The 20530-nt window shown below is 36.9% G+C and overlaps 1 protein-coding gene across 4 annotated transcripts in view; it reads left to right on the forward strand.

Annotated features, from left to right (window-relative positions):
* Positions 1 to 17751, forward strand: part of rabgap1l (RAB GTPase activating protein 1-like) — a 115676-nt gene extending 97925 nt beyond the window's left edge. For 3 of the 4 annotated variants that reach the window (XM_028445581.1, XM_028445582.1, XM_028445583.1), the window contains 7 exons: positions 8595 to 8687; positions 12321 to 12431; positions 13388 to 13492; positions 14250 to 14333; positions 15020 to 15091; positions 15950 to 16150; positions 17249 to 17751. In XM_028445581.1, coding sequence (XP_028301382.1) covers positions 8595 to 8687; positions 12321 to 12431; positions 13388 to 13492; positions 14250 to 14333; positions 15020 to 15091; positions 15950 to 16150; positions 17249 to 17404 — 822 coding nt within the window. In that variant the 3' untranslated portion in view covers positions 17405 to 17751. Of the gene's footprint in view, positions 1 to 3268; positions 3486 to 8594; positions 8688 to 12320; positions 12432 to 13387; positions 13493 to 14249; positions 14334 to 15019; positions 15092 to 15949; positions 16151 to 17248 lie in introns of those variants that run through there. The other variant, XM_028445584.1, reaches the window with a different exon arrangement.
* Positions 17752 to 20530: the final 2779 nt, after the last annotated feature.

A 20530-nucleotide genomic window follows, 5' to 3' on the forward strand; every position in this document is an offset into this window, starting at 1 on the left:
GGCAGGCTAGAACAAAGTATTTTTTATTGTGTTTTTGAAATAATTGTCTATTTTTGTTCTTGTTTTGTATATTTATTTTATTTTTTAATATATATAACACTTTTGTTGTTGTTTTTTTTCATTTTGTACTTTTAACACTTTGTCATTTTGTGTTTTTGTAGTAATTTTGTGTATTTTTCTGTCAGTTTGTGTGTTTTTGTAGTCATTTCTACATTTCCTTTGGCAGGGCCTCAGAAAATTAGGCCGAGAGCTGCATGTGGCCCCGGGTAACCATGTCTGTTTTAGAGAGTGTCATTGAAACAGCGCAGGTGCTCCAATATGGAGTTTAGAATACAAGATTTTGATGTGTAAAACACAGGTTAAATAAAATAAACTATTAGGATATTTGGTAATAAACAGTTTACAACAAGAATGTAAATTCCAACATAAAACAAGAAATAAAAAATCAAAAGTACCAATGCAAAGTCTATAGATCACATATAATCTGCTGAAATGATGTTGAAGAGACATATTCGTCTTCCAGTTTGGAAATGACATCATAATAATCAGATGTAATAATCGAGCAATAGATCTAGAAAATGCTACTTAGATATACATGTTGCCACACAGTTTAAATTTAACTTTATTTTGTATCTTAAAAATGACTAAAAGCATCTTTTATGCTTTCGAGTTAAGGCAAACTGCTCCTGAGACCACGGCTGTTCACATTAAGTTATTAAAAAAGCTTTTTTTGGGGGAGGACATTAAATAAGGACTCTAAGCTCAACCACCAGCAGAGACAAAAGTCGGTTCATACTTTTCTAATAATCCCTTTTCCTTCCTGTGATATATTTTTCCTCAGTCAGTGTTTAAAGCGGATCCACTGAACTACATGTGCAGCTTAAAACTGAACAAGACTCCAGTGGCACATTGGTTTGATGAGCACAACAGGCAGTCGGGTAGCTTAGGTTTTCGGGGATTATGGCAGGAATTTGAACCTCTCAGGCTTTTCAAACATCCTTAGCACAGCTGCTAAAGTGATGACTTTCAGGACTTAAGGAAAAAGTGACAGAAATTATACATATTTATTTTCTGCTCTGGAATTCAGTGGTTTAATCCAAATGATTCAGTAAATCTATAATGATGCGAAGCTTCAACACACTGAAGCCCAGCTTTGTGGAACAACTCTTTAGAAGAGCATTGATGAGAGCAGGACTTCCATCAGAAAAGTGCAGAGAGAGAAGATTATTACCTCTGCCATGGAACGTAAAGCATGCATTTGACAAAATACTGTAGTATCCAGAGTTAGATCTTACACAATGGAAGATTCCATTTAATTTTGGGGAGAGTCCGTATCAATTTAATGATTCTAAATCAGTTTGAAAAAAAGAACAATCCCTAGCTCTCATCATTTGCGAAATTCCTAAAATGTGTATATTGATTTGTAATTGAAAGATGTTTATGAAATTTGATTCAGTTATGTCTGGTTGGTTCTCTTGACATCCGCTAATAGAATATCCATGTCAAATTACTGCCCGATTCAATGAGCATTAACGGAGGAGTAGTCATTTGAAGAATGGGGCCCCCGGGGACCCCCTGGTGCCCTCGTGGCACATACAGAGTAATGGTTCCCATTCAGATATTGGTATGTGTCAATGATTCGGTACCACCAAATGTCGGAATATTTGACTCACATATAAATTAGAAAACGACTTTAATGGAAATTGCTGAAAAAGGGGAGTGGAGCCCCTAATCAAATTGTGCGAGGAATAATCGTAATCTCCGTTGAATTACCTTTGAAATGATATATCACACGACTCTGTTCCCATAAATATGGAAGTTACCGGAAATAGGGTAATTTAAAAAAAAAAAGGGCTAGAGTATTCATACCAAACTGCATTCCGATCTAACAAGAACTAATGGAGGAGTAGTTATTTGAAAAATGGGGTTCCCTGGCGCCCCCGTGCCACCACCCGTCATAATATTTTAATGGATTTTTTTTTTTTTTTTCTTTCTTTTGGGCTTTCTGAGTGCACTTGTTTAGAAACTGTTGTGTAATGCACGACTATAGAAAGAGGCTAGAGTCTAAAAACACAAATGCATTGACTTTAATAATAAATAAAGACAGCTGCATTCTATTCTTATTTCAAAGCAAATACATGATGTCATGTATGTCCTATTTTAATTGCCACCCTCTCATTGCTATTTTCCCATCCATCCATCCATCCATTCATTCATCCATCCATCCATCCATCCATCCATCCATCCATCCATCCATCCATCCATCCATCCACCCATCCATCCATCCACCCATAGTAAACTTAACTTTATTAGATCCATAAAGGGCTGGAGCTGGCTATTCAGGTGAAACTTGCAACAAAGCAGTGGACAGATATCCTGAATACAGTTTTAACTAAAGGTTAACACACCAAAATCAATCTGATAATTCTAAATCTCTTGTAATTCATGTATCCAACCACAAAATGCTTACAGCCTTTTAAAAGTAATTGTGATTTACTTATGTTTTCATTTATTCCGACAATTCAGGAAATTTGATCACCTGACATGTTTTTAAAGAACTCGTAGGATACATCAAAGCAATCACTAGATGCTTCTGAGGAAGACTGACATTTGGCAGTTGAAACATGTCAGAAGATCAAATTTCCCGAAAAAAATGAAACCTTAACTTATTATTTCAAAAAGGAAGAGAAAATGAACTTGCTGGAATTTTCTCTGTTATCTGTATGTGTGAATTGTCTCCAGTTGCTCTGATCTCCTCCCACAGTGAAAAAAAACCTTTTTACGGTGGTTCTTGTTTTTAAAGCTGTTTAATTAAACGATGCAAACGTTAGCGTAAGTCTCTGTGTTTTTCTCGTTGAAAAGATGAGCTGACACGTTTGACAAGACTCTGTGGTTGAGCTGACGACTTCCTTCCTTTCTCTCCCAGCCTCAAACACACAAGACTTTATCTTCACTTTGCCAGCAGCAGGAAGCCAATCTAAAATCTGACTTAAAAAAGAGAGATAATGAGATGAGAGAAGAAGGGAGGAACAATTGAAACAATTGTCAGAAAGGATTTTAAATGGAACTAATCAGCCATCCTACAAAAGGAAAACGCTCTCTCACTCTTCTAATGTCACACACTTCTAGCGTTACACAGAGAGAGGCAGAAACAAACAGGTGTGTTGTTGTACTGCCCTCTCACTCCCCACATCACTCCTCCTCTCAATGGGCGGGGCTAAGTTCCTGAGGGACTCTTGAAAGCAGCCAGTCACCTCCTCCACTCACACAGAGGAGGAACTGAACCCGTCAGCTGCTGCACCTTCCCGTCCTTGTCCTCCTTCCCTGCTGCTGGCTGTGAGGAGCGAGCAGGAGTCACCACCATGATGCAGGAGGTGTCCATCATGGTGGCGTACGACGCTCACGTAGTGGATCGGCCGGGTGAGGAGGACACCTTGGCACGCATGATTGCCCATTCTAGACCTCTGAGAGCTGCTAGATCTGTGGTAGGGCCGTGTTCTTCTCATTTAGCTTTTTCATTGTGGTTTTATCACATTTGGTACCTTTTTTATTTTTGTGGTTCATGGTTATTTAATTACTATTTCTATTGACAATCTTCATTGTTTGTCGATAGATAAAATAATTAAAAAGAATGCATCTGCTTTTGTCATCTGGTCTTGCTGCCTGTCAGTGGTTACTTGTAACTTTGTACATAACAAAAGTTTGTCATAATCGAGAAGGCGTGGTTTTTAGAGAAAATAAACTAGATTGTTAACTATGGTTTTTGCCTCAGTGGGTGTGATGCTTTATCTAATCCTTTAGGTCTTAGATCAGTGTTCGTCTGATCATGTGGTTGTCACTTGGTTTCAATTACTAAAACTTGCAACCAATTGTGTGTGCGTGCGTGCATGTGTGTGTGTAAATTTAATCTACAACTTCTGTGTTTGCTTCTGATTTCAATATTCAAACGGTGAGTGCTTCTCCATGTAAGAGCAGCTCATCGCTCTGTATAAACAAACACAGCAGCTCTACACTCTATTTGTCTGTGTATCATCGTAGATATTAACAGTGAGAGTGATCTCAAGCTTTGAGTTCTGGGACCAGTTCCACTTCTTGCTGCAGAGATTTAGGTCATGAATATAAAAGTGGACCTGGATTCATTTTTGGCAGCAGCGGGAATCTAGAGATGCCTTTGTAAATTAAAACGCTCCTTCTGTCCTTAAACTGTCCTTTTTTGCACAGAAACTGAAGGAAATAAGCAGAGCATTTAGTAATGAGCACACTAAGAAGAAGTGTGTGACTCAGCTTTCTGCGGTGTGATGGCTGGAGTTTTAGAAAGTGCTTCTCTTTAGTTCTGTCTTTGCATTTTATTTTAAAGTATTCATAAAATACCAGCTGAAGATCTGTTCATCATTGCACCTGTTATGCTGCAAATATATGATACTATATAATCAGCAGAAAGTGAACATTATTCCTTCAAAGTTGATGTTTTTTACTAATAACAAAGGGAGTTTTTAGCTATAATCTACAATCCGGTCAATGCCAGAATCGACAGCTCTCTTGGGATGTTCCTTGTCTGCAGCGCTCTGTATTTATCAGGGTCATGTTTTCACATACCACACAGCTACTGGAGCTCATGTTACTGAAGAGGTGGTTGATGCTCATCCTGGGAGTCAGAATACACTCTTCATCATAGTTTCAAGTGACTCCAAAAACAACAAAAAATGCACTAAATGACAATGCAAAGCAAAAAATACACAAAATGACTACAAAATACACAAAATGATTACAGAATGATACAAAAATACACAAAATGACAACTAAAATATTTAAAATGACTTCCACAATATACAAAATGACAATAAAACTACACAAAATGACGACAAAATTATACAAAAATGTACATTTCGACCACAAAAATAATAATAATAATAATTCATCATCTTACATAGCGCTTTATTATAGACACTCAAAGTCGCTTTACAGAATTGAGGATTATTCTATCACTCCACACTTAGTGGTGGTAAGCTACTATTGTAGCCACAGCTGCCCTGGGGCAGACTGACAGGAGCGAGGTTGCAATAGTGCGCCATCGGCCCCTCCGACCACCACCAACACTCACTCACACACTACATTCATAAAAATATACAAAATGACAACAAAATTACTACAAAACACACGCAATGACTAAAGAACTATACAAAAATACTCAAAAATCATGGTTTAAAAACTAAATTAAATAAAGCACAATGTCTAATATCACATTGACATGAATTTGCAGAAAGTGAGAAAATATTTGTACACCTTATTGTTGCACAGAACAACATGAACATATCTAGTTTCAAAATGCTGTGATGGATTTTTGCTGTATGTTTGAACAAAAGCCTCGCCTTGTACAGGTGAGCCACTGCATTCATTGCACAGCTCTGCTGTAATGCTTGTGTGTTTTAGAGGAGTTGGTGAACAGCAGATTACATGATCACCAGGGCCAAACACATCTACGTCAGGACTCGTAGTGAAGAATATTGTGTTAATAATGACTTAAAGCCTTGACTAGGGTTGGGTTGCTCAGTGTAGCCTGAAAGTGCGGAAGTCTAATAGTAAACAATGTTTTCCTCTTTTGTGTTTTCTGGTTTTTCAGTCACTTCACATGGGTGTAAATGCAGCACGTGTCAAAGCATTGCTTCCCATTGAAGCGGCTCCTAAAATATGACAGAGTTTAAATGCACAAGATTGTGTGGGGAATATGGAACTCTTTTGCATGTTGGTTACATTAAGATTGGAAATTTGGGACAGTTTTATTTCAAATTTGAGGGAAGTCACTTAGTCAGCAAACTGCCTGCCAACCTTAAATAGAAATAAAAGTTAATGTATTCATTAGGGCTGGGCAATATATCGAGATTCAAGATATGTTATGTTTTCTGTTTTTGTGATATAGACAAATACAATTTTGCCTATGACGATATATTTTTATTTTATAGCTTATTTTGTTTTAAAATACTCATTTTAAGAGTCTCTACTTTCGCTACTTCTCAGAACAGCATGAAAAACACAGTCGGATGGATTTCTGAGGGTATCCTAACCCACACCTTCCAATAAACAAGTCTACAGAACTCACTCACACATGCTGTCCCTTACAGGGGAAAAAGCCAAAAGTGGCTAATATTGTGTAGCTGTTTGTTAATAAATGAGCCGGTGTTGCATTTTGCATCAGCAGATTTAACCTGGAATTGTTTTTCTTGTTAGACTTTATTTCATTTAAAAATATTAAGATTTATATTGTATATCGGCATTTTCAGAAAGAAAAAAAATTGAGATATGAGTTTTGGTCCATATTGCCCAGCCCTAGTATTCATACATGTTGGCATTTGACATGGTGTCTCTATAAACCATGATACTGATTAAAAAAAAAAGTATATCAGTGGTGGCCTAAACATACCACAGCACTATGACTGTGTCACCAATATGTGACTGGCAACCTTGCACAGGAACACAATGCTCAGTTTGTCTTCATTGTTTGTTACAGTAAAGCGATTACTGACCAGACCAAGCAGCTCCTTTCTCACACAGATAAACCACACATAAGGCCTGAGTAGTGAAGTCTGACCTAACTTTCAACAAATGGCAATAGATTAGTGACTGCTGTCAGTGTAGAGAACAAACAAAGTAGTTTATTAATCTGTTAGATGTTTTAACGGGACATTATATCAACTCTATCTCTAATAATCTTTGTGTTGAACATTATATAATATAACCAAAGATTACTAACGATCATGTGTCGTGACTGTGTTCTAATCTGTGAGGTCCTTTATTTTCTTGCCTGAGTGTCACTAACAGAAGAAATCAAGCTGGATCAACACAGAAAGATAAAGAAATGTCGTCCTTACTCTGTGTCACTCGTACTGTATGTTCTATCCTGGCTGAGCACCGTACGAATACTTGACTGGGCTCAAAACAACCACTTAAGTCTCACAGGACAAATCATGTGACTGAGACCAGCATTGGCAAAGGATGCTATGGCAACATTGTTCCCATAAGGAACACACACACACACACACACACACACACACACACACACACACACACACACACACATTAATTAGAGCTTATTATTACTTGACATTATGGGATCTATAACTGGGAAACATAATTTTCTATGAACTGCATTGTGTTTCCCTTACAATAAATATCCAGATTCCACTACATTCGATCATTTAAGCTTTATAACACAGTTTTGTTTTTGTTTTTTTGTTTTTTTTTTAAGAAGAGCTTCGGTTTTGGTTTAGCCATTAGCCATTAAAGGATTTCCTTATATTAATGATCATTAATGGTGTAAAAGACAGCATGCATTTATAAGATTTGATAAATCCCTTTCATCATGCAATCGGGTTTATGGCTTTCATCAGTAAAAGGCCACGTCAGTCTGCAGACTGTTGGGTTTCATCCAACTATATAAATTAGCTTCTTAACAGTGACGGTAGAGATATGTCAGTCTCTAAACCTCTGTGATGCATGAATCTAATCAGTTTGTGACATGTTGTTGTGTTCATACTGTGTAATAGAAGCACATGCTGCTGACCTTTAATAGTGACAAAACCGTACGTCACAACCTCGATACTGAGTTCAGTTGGTTTAATATTGGTGTTAAAATGTTCTAGTGTTAGTTTGACTTCAGGGTAAATGATTAGTTTATAAGATTGGACAATGGTACTTCTAAAGCATGTTTTGGAACATTACACACAAGTGAAAAAATATGACTGCAAGGTTTCATTTGATGTTATTTTTAGACTTATTTTAGTCTTCTGAATCCTTTTCCAGTGGCTAAATTTAATCAGAATCAGAAATACTTTAATAATCCCAGGGGGGAAATATAGCTCCAGGTACAAATTGTAACAAAGGTGATAAAACATTAACAACGGATACATAAAAGTAAACATAGAGATCAAGACAATAATTATTTTAACACAAGAAAAATCCAGATTAAAGACAAGTGCAAATATGCATGAAAATAAAAAACAAATATAAGAATATACAAGTATGATCAGCCGTCTACAAACTTAATTTTACAATTTAAGAAAGTCAACAAAAAGGACTTCTAGTTAACTGCTGGTATCGTCCTCATGCCATTATTATTATTAGTCGTTATTATTAGATTTGTTGGATTTTATGGAATTCAGAAGAATTTTCTATTTTGATAAGCGCTTTGAGATGACTGTTGTTGTAATTTGCGCTAAATAAATAAAGTTGAATTATTACTTAACATTGTGTCCTTTTACACTAACGTGCTATTACCTCAAATTGGCTTTGGATGAAGTCTATCTTGATTGTGTTTAGTTTAGTTTAGTTTAGTTTTGAACAGCGATTTCATTTTGTTTCCATTCATCCACAAAAATGTAAATCATTTCTGTCATAGTTTTGTTTTCCTGCCTTTGTTTGCATTTGTTCTGAGTCTAATTTCCAATGAAAAAGCATCAGTTGAACTTCACGCTGCTCATAACCTAACTTTAGTCACGCAGGGTATGAAAAAGACTTTAGTATTCAAGTGATAATCCACAGCTCAGATACAGTATGTGCCTCTCCAGATGAAACTACATTATTTGACACTTGTTTTGCAGGTTCCGACCAAAAAGCTGAAGAAGTTTGAAAAGGAGTATCAGATGCTGAGAGAGAGCCAGCTGCAACAGGAAGACCCCATCGACAGATACCAAGTAAGTCATGGTGCTACGAATGAGGCGTTGAGAGGTTCAGTGTACCATGTGGGTGCCATTTTAAAATCCTGACCACAGATATCTTTGCTGTGTGAGTTAAGAAATGAGTAAGAAACGATTGAGCTTTTCTAGCTTGTATTGAGAGAACAGTTACGTTGTTTGACCAAAGGAGAAGAAAAGCTCTGAGCTTTGATGGTAAAAATAGCTCAGCTTGTCAAACTTGAAACTGCTCAGCGTTTGCCACCTGGTTTTTCACACGAATGTTTCATCATATCAGATAAAAATATCTGTGCCTTGTCTGTTTGTGAGCTGTAAACAGGAACAGTGAAGCAGATGTTTAAAAGAAATGAGTAAGAATGTAATGATTCTCAGGCACTTCAGTTATGTCATCATTATTGAATCACAAACACTTACTGTTTTCTACCTTGTCTCTTGCTTTTTTTTTTTTTAAAAAAAAAAAAAAAAAGCAAACATTTAGATTTAATTTCAGCACTCCAGATCTCACGAAACATTTTCTGCAAATGAAAGTGAGCAGTTATTTCATGCTTTTAAAAAGTCTGCCTCCCTGTGGTCAACCACAGGAATCCTTTCCTAAAACTATCAAACATATAACTCAGAGGTTCCCAACCTTTTTCACCCCATGGTCATTTTTTTTCTCCTAGAATTAGTTTTTCATCAAGTTTCTTAAAGTGTGTTACAGAGATACAGATTATACAGCATTGTATTTTAACTAGATTTATATTTGATAAAGTTTAGGATAGATTATTTGATATTTATTGTGTGTGATGTGTATTTGAGAAATAATTATTCAAAAAATATAAATATATCATTTTCATCATTTTTTTTTTTTTACTAATTACTAGACATTTCAGGCGACCCCTCATAGGGTCCCGACCCGAAGGTTGATAATTACTCAATCGTATTAATAGCAATCCAGACATGCTTGTTTGCTCTGATCCATAAAACGATCTGAAGAAGTTTATGTTGTGTGTGAGAATATACACTTGTTGCATTTTGGGGTTATACAGTTGGTGCATAGATGCTACTGTAAGTAATTCTGCAGTTTTATTCATTTTGTTACCTCTGCTCTCAACCTTTCACAGGCTGTTAGAGACGATTCTCTGTTGTGTATTTTCATAGACTTTCGTTTTGTTTTTGAAACTGACTTCCCAATAGTGAAATGCTCTTAATGACTGGACTGGTCCTACGTGTTAGTTTGTTGAGTAAATGCTCAACTTTTCTGATGCCATTGTGTCACTTGTGTCAAACTTAAGGCCCGGGGACCAAATCCGGCTCTTTAAAACATCCAAAACAGCCCACAGGGGAAAGTGAAAATGGCTGAGAAAACAGTGTAAATGACCAAAAAATGTAGTTGTGGATATCTCAGTAGGGTTGCAAAGCTGGAATTTTGGCAATATTCTAAAAATAGGAACTTTTCATGGGAATCACTTATTCAAATTAAGCAGAAATAAAAGTAAAATCACTGCATCATATCCAAACAAATAATAGCATCTATGCAAAATAATACTTAAAAAAACATAACATTTCAACAGATTTATTTGGAAATAGAACTTTACAATTATTCAAGTGGAGTTTCATTCATTTGTCACAAATTCAATCAAACTCTACAATATTTACAACTTGGTTTTCCCATGCTTATATAACATGATGAAAGTTATTTTTACTCTCAAATTGTGAGAGAAACCTAATTTTTCCAAAATTTTGCTCAATCCTCTAATTATCTGACAAAATGTCCCCAAACTAAATAAATATTGTCACTACCTTTCATCTATTGCTTGGATATTGCTGTGCCTTATATACTCTACATACTTTTATTTCCTTTATACAAGGTAATGCAAAGTAACACTAATGTTGAAATTATTCAATTCCCCACCTCTTTGGTCTACTTCACATCAAACTTATTCTTATTTGGCCCCTGAAATAAAATGAGTTTGACAACCCTGCATTATTTGAATACATTAAAAATATCCTTTACAGCTTCATTATACTATTTATATAACAATAATATTTTACAAGCTACATCTTTATAAAATGCTGTTCAAACAATATAAAGTTGTTTTTCCACGAAGGATGAAAGTGGTCATTTGATATATAAGCAGAATTAGAGCTGCTGCTGGTTCATAGCAAAGGAAGGAAGACTAGTATAGTAGATAAGATGCTGGACATGAACCAACTCCTGTGTAAACAGTGGAAAGAACAGTGTTAGAAAGCAGGAGGACTTGAAAAGAGAAACGCTGCGACTCTAACCAACGCCAGCATTTGATGATTCTATACTCCAGCTTCAGGTCTGTGCTCGTATTGTGTGTCTTAAACGTACACGTGGCCTGTTCTAAGTGTAGTTTAAATGCTTGTCTGTTGTTGGTTAATGTAAAAGCCTCGTGGAAGGAGAGATGTGAGTTAAGTGGGAGAGGGAGTGAGCATGTGAAGAGGAAAGCACGTGTCAGGATCACATGTTGGTGTCTAGTCCGTGCTGCTGTTTTGACATTAGACGCACACATTGTGACTGATGACAAGAAGTTGGTGAGTTTTCTCTGCTCCAGAAGTATTCTTTGGACAAAAGGAGCTGTTTGCTCAGCGTTGATGTGAGTTCTCTTTGTTCTGCCTGCTATGGTTGTGTTCAAACACAGCATGTTAAACGTCTTTACGCTAGCAGAGATGTCTGATTTGAAGCTGTCACTTCATTTGTCGAGGGAATGGTTTTAATTTAAAAAGAGTATCTTGTAAACCCAAAAAGAAGCTTCCACAGCATTTTGCCATGATACTGATTTTAATGTGCTGCAGCATCTCAGATATGTTTACTGCGCACTAATAATGCAAAGCGTGAGATCATGAAAATCAAAGGTAGACAGGGATTCCCTGGCAAAAGGTCACAGGATGTAGAGGTCACATGACGTGCAAAACCTTGACAATGGCCTGCTTGCTCTGAGCTCGTCATGTGACACCGTTTACAGGCTCGCCCACAGTCATGAGGCTCAGTTAATGGTGGAGTCATGTGTGTGTGTTCAATCCATCATCCACCCATCAACGCATCCATCCACCTGGACCAACCTGGACTAGGTTCTATGGTTCTATTTTCCTATGGCCTGTAGCCGTCATCGTCCATGGTGAAGAAGTTATTGACTCCTACAAGTATCTGGAGACTGTGCTTGACTCCAACCTAAAGTTTGTCAAGAGTCAATAGTCGTGGTTAACAAAGGATTGGTTGAACTCTTTTAGTGTTTCTGAGGACATGCTCTTTTGTTTCTACCATTCCTTTTTTAAAAGCCTCTTAACATTTCCCTTTATCTGCTGGTTTAATGGATTGTCTGTTTGGGACAGAAACAATTTGAACCAGATTGTTAAAGTTTGCTCCAAGATTATTGGAGCTGAGTTCTCTTTAGAAAGAAACGGGTGGTCCAGGAAGCCAGAGGGTTTATCAATCAGCCTGACCACATTCTTTCTTGTCATTTTAGTGGAAGAGGCAGGGGCTCAAAATATGTATCTGAGTATTCACCAAGTAATCGCTGACCCATTTATTTCCTGCTGTAATCAATGACTCTTCATATCAACACATCTACATGCGCATTACTGATCACAGACTTTAACGGTTTGTGTGATCCATTGTGTTTACAGAGGGAGAATCGTCGTCTCCAGGAAGCCAGTATGCGATTGGAACAGGAAAACGATGACCTGGCACATGAACTGGTCACTAGTAAGATCGCCCTGCGGAACGACCTGGACCAGGTAAACGCTCCTAAGATCCTACCTAAAAATACATATGCACTTGTTGGTCAATGGTTTAAAGTAGTAACTCATGATTTAAAAGAACTCTGAGTCTGTGGGTAGCAGAAGAGAAATGCACAACAGCAGCGGTGTAAGTAAAGTATTACAAGTACTCAAGTTACAGTTGCTTTTATTGGTACTTGTACTTTTTTTAGTATATTTCTAAATCAGTATTTTTACTTGTGCTTAAATACGTTTTAAAACCAGAGAGTAGTTAATTTAATTTCTACACTGAACCGTTTCTGAGTAAGTTATTGTACTGATTTCAGATTAGCAGTTTATGAAACACATTGAACATAATCCATTTGTTCTTAGTCTATCTATTATGTTGTTACCCACATGTCACATTTGCAATGGCACTGTTTTAGAGTTCATAATTGAGTTATACTTTATTTTATTAAAAAAAAAAAAAAAATACAAATAAAATAATTGTACATTTTGACAAACCTTTTATTTTATACAGATGCCTTTGTGGAAAATAAATTAAGCTATAATGTGCAAGATTTCATCTCTTCCTTTTTAAGTTTATACATACATTATTACCAAAAATAAATGGGGGTTTAAAGTAACTAGTAACTTTTACTTTAAGTCCTGTTTAATTGAGCTACATTTTACTTGTACTTGAGTATTTTATGTATGACTTACTTGTACTTAATTTCTATCAAGTAACAGTACTTCTACTTAAGTAAGATATATCAGTACGCTACACCTCTGCACAACAGCTATTGAGTCCCACAGTTGATTGTGTAAAACAAATCTCTGTCCTACTGGGTGGTCTGAGCATTAATATGTTGTAATGTGGTAAAGCAAAGGGTGACTCAGATTCTTCGTGTTGTAATGACTCAGCTTGCATTTACCTGCGTACACGTCCAAGGTGTTAGCCAGGTTACTCATCGTGGGCTGTGTTCTGCTCTCAGGCAGAAGACAAGGCTGATGTGTTGAACAAAGAGCTGCTGAGCACCAAGCAGCGCCTGGTGGAGACCGAGGAGGAAAAACGACGGCAGGAGGAAGAGACGGCTCAGGTGAAGAGTGATTGTCTCTGCTCCTGTACTAATGCAGGGCTGTTCAGGGGCCAAAGATGGACCAGTTTGATCTCAAGTGGGCCACAGATTTTAGATGGAGAAAAGAACAATTTTAACATCAATTGTGAAATAGTTTTTAATATCAGTCCAAGCTGGATCTTCACTTCAAAACTTCTTGATCTGTGTAGTTTAGAGGAATGTTTATGGAATTGTTTGTGAGATATTGCAACATTTGTGGAAAAATTAAGAGTTCTTTCCACAATTTGCAATTAAAAATAACTGCTGTCGTGTGATAGAAAGAAAGGAGAACAGCAAGCCCTTAAATTATTGTAGCGTTTAATTCAATTGGTCATTTTCACTGTCTCCTGCGGGCCAGAATGGATGCAAGGGCCGGATTTGGCCCCCAGGCCTTGAGTTTGACACATGTGATCTAATGAGTGGGAATTTAAAGCTCCACTTACAGGATTAGTATTTCTCCTAAACTGTTTGGTGCGAAAATATTTCTGGATTAACACAGACAGACAAATCTAAACCAAAAACAGTGAACATTGTGCAGGAGACTGGGCAGTAGCCTTATCACACCAACATAAGTTACTGTAACTTAACACTGAGTTGGGCTTGTGTAGGCAACTTTCTTTTTTTTTTTTTACATTTAAATAAAGAAAAAAATGTTTAAAATACACCTGTTGCATTTACACCACAGTGTTAGAATCAGATTTATTGTTTCAGTTTGTTTCACATCTTGTTTCTTTCCCAGCTGAAGGAAGTGTTCAGGAGGGAGCTAGAGAAAGCAGAGCAGGAGATTAAGAAAACCACAGCCATCATAGCTGAGTACAAACAGGTGAGAAACCCTTAGACTTTATTATGTGGAGATTAGGGGTGTGACGAGATCTCGTGGCACGAGATTAAACTAGACAAGATTACTTGTTGCGTTCAAAATCTGTCTCGCAAGATTTTTTTGTTTTTGTTTTTGAGCTATCCAAACTTCTATTTGTGACCTGTGGGGGCAGTAATGCGTCTTTGCTACGTCAAGCCTGCCAGAACCTAAAACAGGAGAAGGAAAAGAAGAAGAGGAGGAGGAGGACATTTTAGTTCTAGTTTTAATTTGTGGAAGAAGAAGTTTATTAACAGTTAATAGAACATGGCTGTGTAGTTGCAGCATGTTGTTAATGACATACTTGGTCAGGCTCTGTTTGCACTATTTACACTCTGTATTGACAGAGTAGAACTTTGATTTGGTTTTGCACATAATATTGTTTGCAATTGAAGAAAAGAAAGAAATATATAATTTTATTTTAACTTTTATGAATTTCAGTTTTTGTTTCAATTTGTGGAAGAATAAGTTTATTAAAAGCTCATGCTTACATCATGCAGGTAAAGAGTCATAATAAAAGTCTGTTGGTCCAGTTATATATTTTGTCATTGAAGTTTTCTTAAAATCTTGTCTTGTTCTCGTGAGCTGAGCACATGGTCACACACCTAGTGAAGATGTTTGAAATGGTAACCAACTTGCCCTGTGCACCTCAGATCTGCTCCCAGCTGAGCACCAGACTGGAAGTACAACAAGCAGCGACTAAAGAGGAGCTGGACATCGTCCGGGTCAGTTCACACACTTTGTTCAGTATGTGTTTCAGCAAACATCAATGGGTCGTGTGAAGACGGACTTGCATGGTTGGGGTCAATTACAATTGTAATCGCGTAATTGAAAAAATATGTCGCTGTTGTTGTAATTGAGTTAAGATAATTGACTTTTTAATTGTAATTGACATGAAATTTCTATAAAAACTGTCATCTACAATTTAATTACGGTGAACACAAGACTTGAGAACCATGTTATAGTTCTATGACTTACACATGGGCATACGTAGTTAACAATTAATGAAATATGTTTCATATTAAGTTTACTTGTTAGTCCTCTTGAGGATCATTTTACCATTTAAAAAAAGAAAAAAAAAAAAAAGTAAATCGTTGCCCACACCAAAAATATTATTACTAATATTTTAATGGATAAGGAAGCATAACAAGGTAACCAAGAGATGAAAAAGAAAGTGGATGATAGATAATTGTTTGTGTATTTTACAGCTGATTTAAGACATGGGTCAAAACTAACCCGTTATCATAAGAGATGCTAACAAAAAGCTAGCACAAGAGGAATTATTTATTAAAGGCTCAGCAGTTATGATTAATTGTAATTCAACTTTAGTAATTGAGAACATAATTGTAAATGACTTCCAGGGGGGAAATATTAATTGTAATTGGAAACAATGTTGGTTAAAGTAATTGTTATTGAGTTGTAATTGAACATGGATAATTAAAGATGTAATTGTAATTAAAAAATGTAATTGAACCCAACCCTGGTCTGTTGTGACCAATAACATGAAACACTGTGACCGTATGATTGTATTTTCTTCTGAACATGTTCTGCCGTGTGTCTGTGTTTGTCATGTTTGTGTATAGAATAAGGTGATGGGATGCGACCACTGTAAGGACCTGTTCAGCTCTCAGGACTCCCTGCAGGTTTCGTCCCCGGGCTGTAACAGGACGTCCTCTGAGCCTCTGGACGAGGAGAAGGACGAGCTGAAGGAGCAGCTGAGACAGCTGGAGCTGGAGCTTGCTCAGACCAAACTGCAGCTGGTTGAGGCCAAGTGTCGCATTCAGGTCTGCATGTAGAGACGCTGGAGTAACAGTGTTCACCACAGAGATTCTAGGACTACCCTGTAATGAATCACAACTGTTTTTACAAATGTGGCCTAAAACATTTAAAATGTCCTTTTTATTAATTGATCTATGCCTAACAAACGCCTTATTTTGCACCATATTCGTCTATCCTCAAGGTTTGTGCTTCTTCAACAGTCTGTATACTCGCTAACTTCAGCTACCATAGCGTGTCAGTGCACTGTTTAAGGGAGAGTAAAGGTTCCTTAGAAGAGTTTTTCTTCTCTACTTCATTGTCTGCTACCAAACCACAGACTTGGAACTGTCGCCCCCTGCGGTCATAGATGATTTTTCGGGTCACAACTGTTTTTGTCTTTCAGTAAACAAGACGTTTGCATCGACATCTTTAACTTTTCCTGATTATTTAGAACAACCAAAAGCAGCACAAATAGGCATTTTGTGCAATACGAAAAAGCTGCTAAATAGTCTAAAAAACAGGCTGAATGCTTCACTCCAATAGAAAACAATGGGATGTTTACAGGCATATGGGGCCTTGTGACATCATCAATCATGTGATTCCAAAATGTCATAACACAGGTTCTAAAATTGTAAAGCAGTCCCATTTTGAAAAATAAATAAAACAAATATGGTGCAAAGTAATGCATTTTGTTAAGGATACATCATCTATTAAGGACATTTCAAAGGTTTTAGGTCATATTTGTAAAAACAGTGGAAGATCCCTTTTAAGGGTTTGATTTTAAAACTCTTGTTAAAGCTCCAATAATGTTACATTAACGCAATAATGCAAAACAGAGTTTTGGGAATAATTGTTTGTCCTGAAGTTGTGCTGTAGGTTGTTATGAAGCTCAACAATCTCTCAGAAGTAAAGGTTTTACCCCTTACTGTAAATACTTTAAGCTGCTGCTGCTGCTGCTCGTCTCTGGTGATTCACCATAAATCACGCCATGTTTACACCTAATAAAGTGGACGGTCAGTGATCTGTATTGAATCAGCCACTGGATGTTTACACAGAGTATAGACGCAGTGTAGAGTACTTGATCTTCTAATAGTCCCATTTCTCCTCCTCTTCTTCTTCTCTAGGAGCTGGAGCATCAACGAGGAGTCCTCATGAGTGAAATCCAAGCCGCTAAGAACTCCTGGCTCAGTAAGACTCTGGGTTCCCTGAAGAGCTCCACGTCCTCGTCCTCCAGCTCTACATCCCAGACGCCGTCGTCTCCAAAGGACGGACCCGCCTAGACCCCACTTTGTTTATCGCCGTAGAATCGACACCAGACCATCACAAGCTACAGAGGCAAGAAGAATAGGTGGTTACTGTGTCAGCAGGGGGCGCTGTGACGCCCTCAGACTGTACACAGCTGAACCATGCCAGAGGCGTGGCTTTCTCCTGCTGACTCAGTCTTTTATTTCTATTAGTCAGCTCCACCTTGTGGCCAAACGGTATTAACACAGCAATACTGTCCTTTGATTATTTGTGGGAAATATTGTCCCCACACATCTGAAGTGATCGATATTAACGAGGGTACAGTGACAACATGTTGCTGTTTACTTTTAATTTCAAAACACAAAAACTACTTTAAAAAAACCCTCAGCGCAGCCACGCCCCTAAACAAGGAGCACTGCAGTGTCAAAGGATGTCTTTTATGATATTATAACATAAACTACGTTGTCATATAAACATTATGTGTAACTAATTGTTTTGTTGCACAGATCTTGGAGAGAAGAGAACGCATACGGATATGCGCTCAGTTTGTTTTTCTACTGTTTGGATGTCGAACCTCGTCTGTGGAGGTGGTGATAAAAGCCCAGCAAGAGGTCGAGTCCAAAAGCTGCAGCGTGCACAGATCTTTAACCACACAGTCCACACAATAGTAATAATAACAATAATCACTAAGCCGTTAAAATACACAAATAACTCGTCTTTGTCACTCCTTTTCTCGTACCCCCTCCGTCCATCTGAATTACCGAGGATGTTTATCCAGATTCACTTTTACCAATGTTACCAAGAAAGATGTTTGTAAAGTGTTAATTTTCTTCTTTTTTTAAGTGTTTTTGCCATTTTAGTAGGAAAAAAATTGTAAAAAGTGTCTATGGACAACACTGATTAGCGCCGCATCAGCACTTTCAAAGCTTATTCCTTAGGTTGCAACTTTCTGCGTGATAAAAAGCTATAAAAGCAAACAAATGTAGGCGTCGGGTCCGTTTCTTTCTATACACTCGCAACAGTAGCTTCCAGCTTTTCATAATAAGGGCCTTGGATATAAACTATAGCCATAACTTCAGCTCCTGTTTATTGTTATGTTAACATTTTTGAATAGCTTACATTGTGCATCACGAAATAAGCTTTTTGTTTTCAAAATAACTGCTTTTACTATTTATTTTCCACTCTTTATTTGTTATCACGTCAACATACACAGGAAGTTATGCCCATATTTGTATCTACTGTAGCACCTCAATTATAGGGTTTATTTGTTGTGATAAATTCAATGTTTCTCAGCCTTTGCCAAATGATTTTAAAGTCACCTGCTGGTTTTGTTGTTTAAAAAAAAAAAACCCATATATATATATATATATATATATATATATCTTGTGCTGTAACTAAAACTTTTCGCCACCAAAAAAATCACCACGGCAAGTCATATTTATGAGAAAGAAAGTCATACTTAAGACTTTCATATTTATGAGGGTAAAAAGTTATAATTATGAGAAAGAAAGTCATGATTATAATAAAGTTCTTTCTCATAAATTTGACTTTTTCATCTCATAATTATTACTATTTAATCTCAGAATTATGAAATTCGTAATTATAACGTTTTAATCTTACAATTGTAACTTTTTATCTCAGAATTATGACGTTCAATCTCATAATTATTCATTTTTAATCGCATAATTATGACTTTTTAATCTCATAATTGTGACTTTTTAATTTCATAATTGTGAATTTCGGTCTCATAATTATGAAATTCATAATTATGACTTTATCTTACAATTATGACGTTATTAACTCATAATTTCGACTTGCCGTAGTGATTTTTTAATTTATTTTAGTGATGGAAACAGGCTTCCATAAAAACTCCTCCTACTCTGTGAATTTCTGGCTCTGTGGCGCGTAATAAATCTTTTTGCTGTAATGTCAGGCTTCATATAACTGTATCCACACTTTTCCTCTGATGCAGGAGCAGAAAATGAACATTTAATGGTGCCAAAGACATCACAGGAAACGGATTGTTTCAAGTTTACGGAGAATTGTGAGGTTTGTGTGAGCGTGAGGATGAGGTGCTGCTTCTCCTGCTGACTAATCCATTCTGGTTAATGATAGTCAGCCTTAGGACTCGGACTCCAGACCACACTACCAGTCTTTCCATATTATTTACAATTTTCCTCACAGCAAGAATAATTGTTTTATTCTTATCTTTTAATTCTTCCAGTTGTGTTTTGTGCTTCCAAGCCAATCCCTGTGTCATTTTTGTGTTCCTGTGCGACTGTTTTAACACTAACTGAAGTGCAGTTGGAGAGAGTTTATCTGCAACTAAATAGCGTTAATATTTAAAACACTGTTTAAAAAATAAATAATGTCTGTTTAAAGACTGTTTTATATATATATAAAAAAAAAAAAACGGGTTGATCCTCGTTGCTGGGAGGAAGCTGCAGAACGATATCCTGCCATGTTTCATGTCTGTTTCCATGTTGGGGAAACAAAGGGTTAAATTGAAGTATGTGTTGTGTAGTTTTCAGTTTGCTGTGGCAGAGAAGAGCTCGCTCTATGCTGCTCTCACACCAACACTGATTCCTGTACAGTAACTGTTAACTGCATTAATAAATTTCACCTATTCCATTCATTTGTGCAACTTCATTTTTTTTTTTTTTTCTTTGGGGAATACTTTGTTGCATTATTTAAAAAACACAATGTAATTTTCACAGACAGCTGTCATCAAAAGTACACTGCATTTATATATATATATATCAGGCACGTGCAGTCAGGGTAGGCAAGGTAGGCAGTGCCTACCCAGGGTGAATTTAAATGAATGACATATTCATTTAAAAAATAATAATAAAAAAAAGTAATTTTTTTTTTTTTTATATATAAATTTCCGATAGCCCACAGTACCGATAAGTTTGAAAGTGTCAGCATTTTTGTGCTTTTCATAGCCCAAATGAGTGACTAAACATCGCTATGCGCCTATTTCCTGGAATGGCAGAGACGCTCACACTCCTGTATTACGAGGAGGAGGACACACCTCTCCTGAAGGCACACTGCTGCTCTGCCTTTAGCGGCTAAAGTTTAGCCCATATCACGTAACCGGATGTTTGCGCATGCGCAGTCAGTTCCCCACGGACCCACTATGAAAAACCATTTACGCAAAA

Source organism: Gouania willdenowi, chromosome 4 (assembly GCF_900634775.1).
Source record: "Gouania willdenowi chromosome 4, fGouWil2.1, whole genome shotgun sequence".
Taxonomy (NCBI): domain Eukaryota; kingdom Metazoa; phylum Chordata; class Actinopteri; order Blenniiformes; family Gobiesocidae; genus Gouania; species Gouania willdenowi.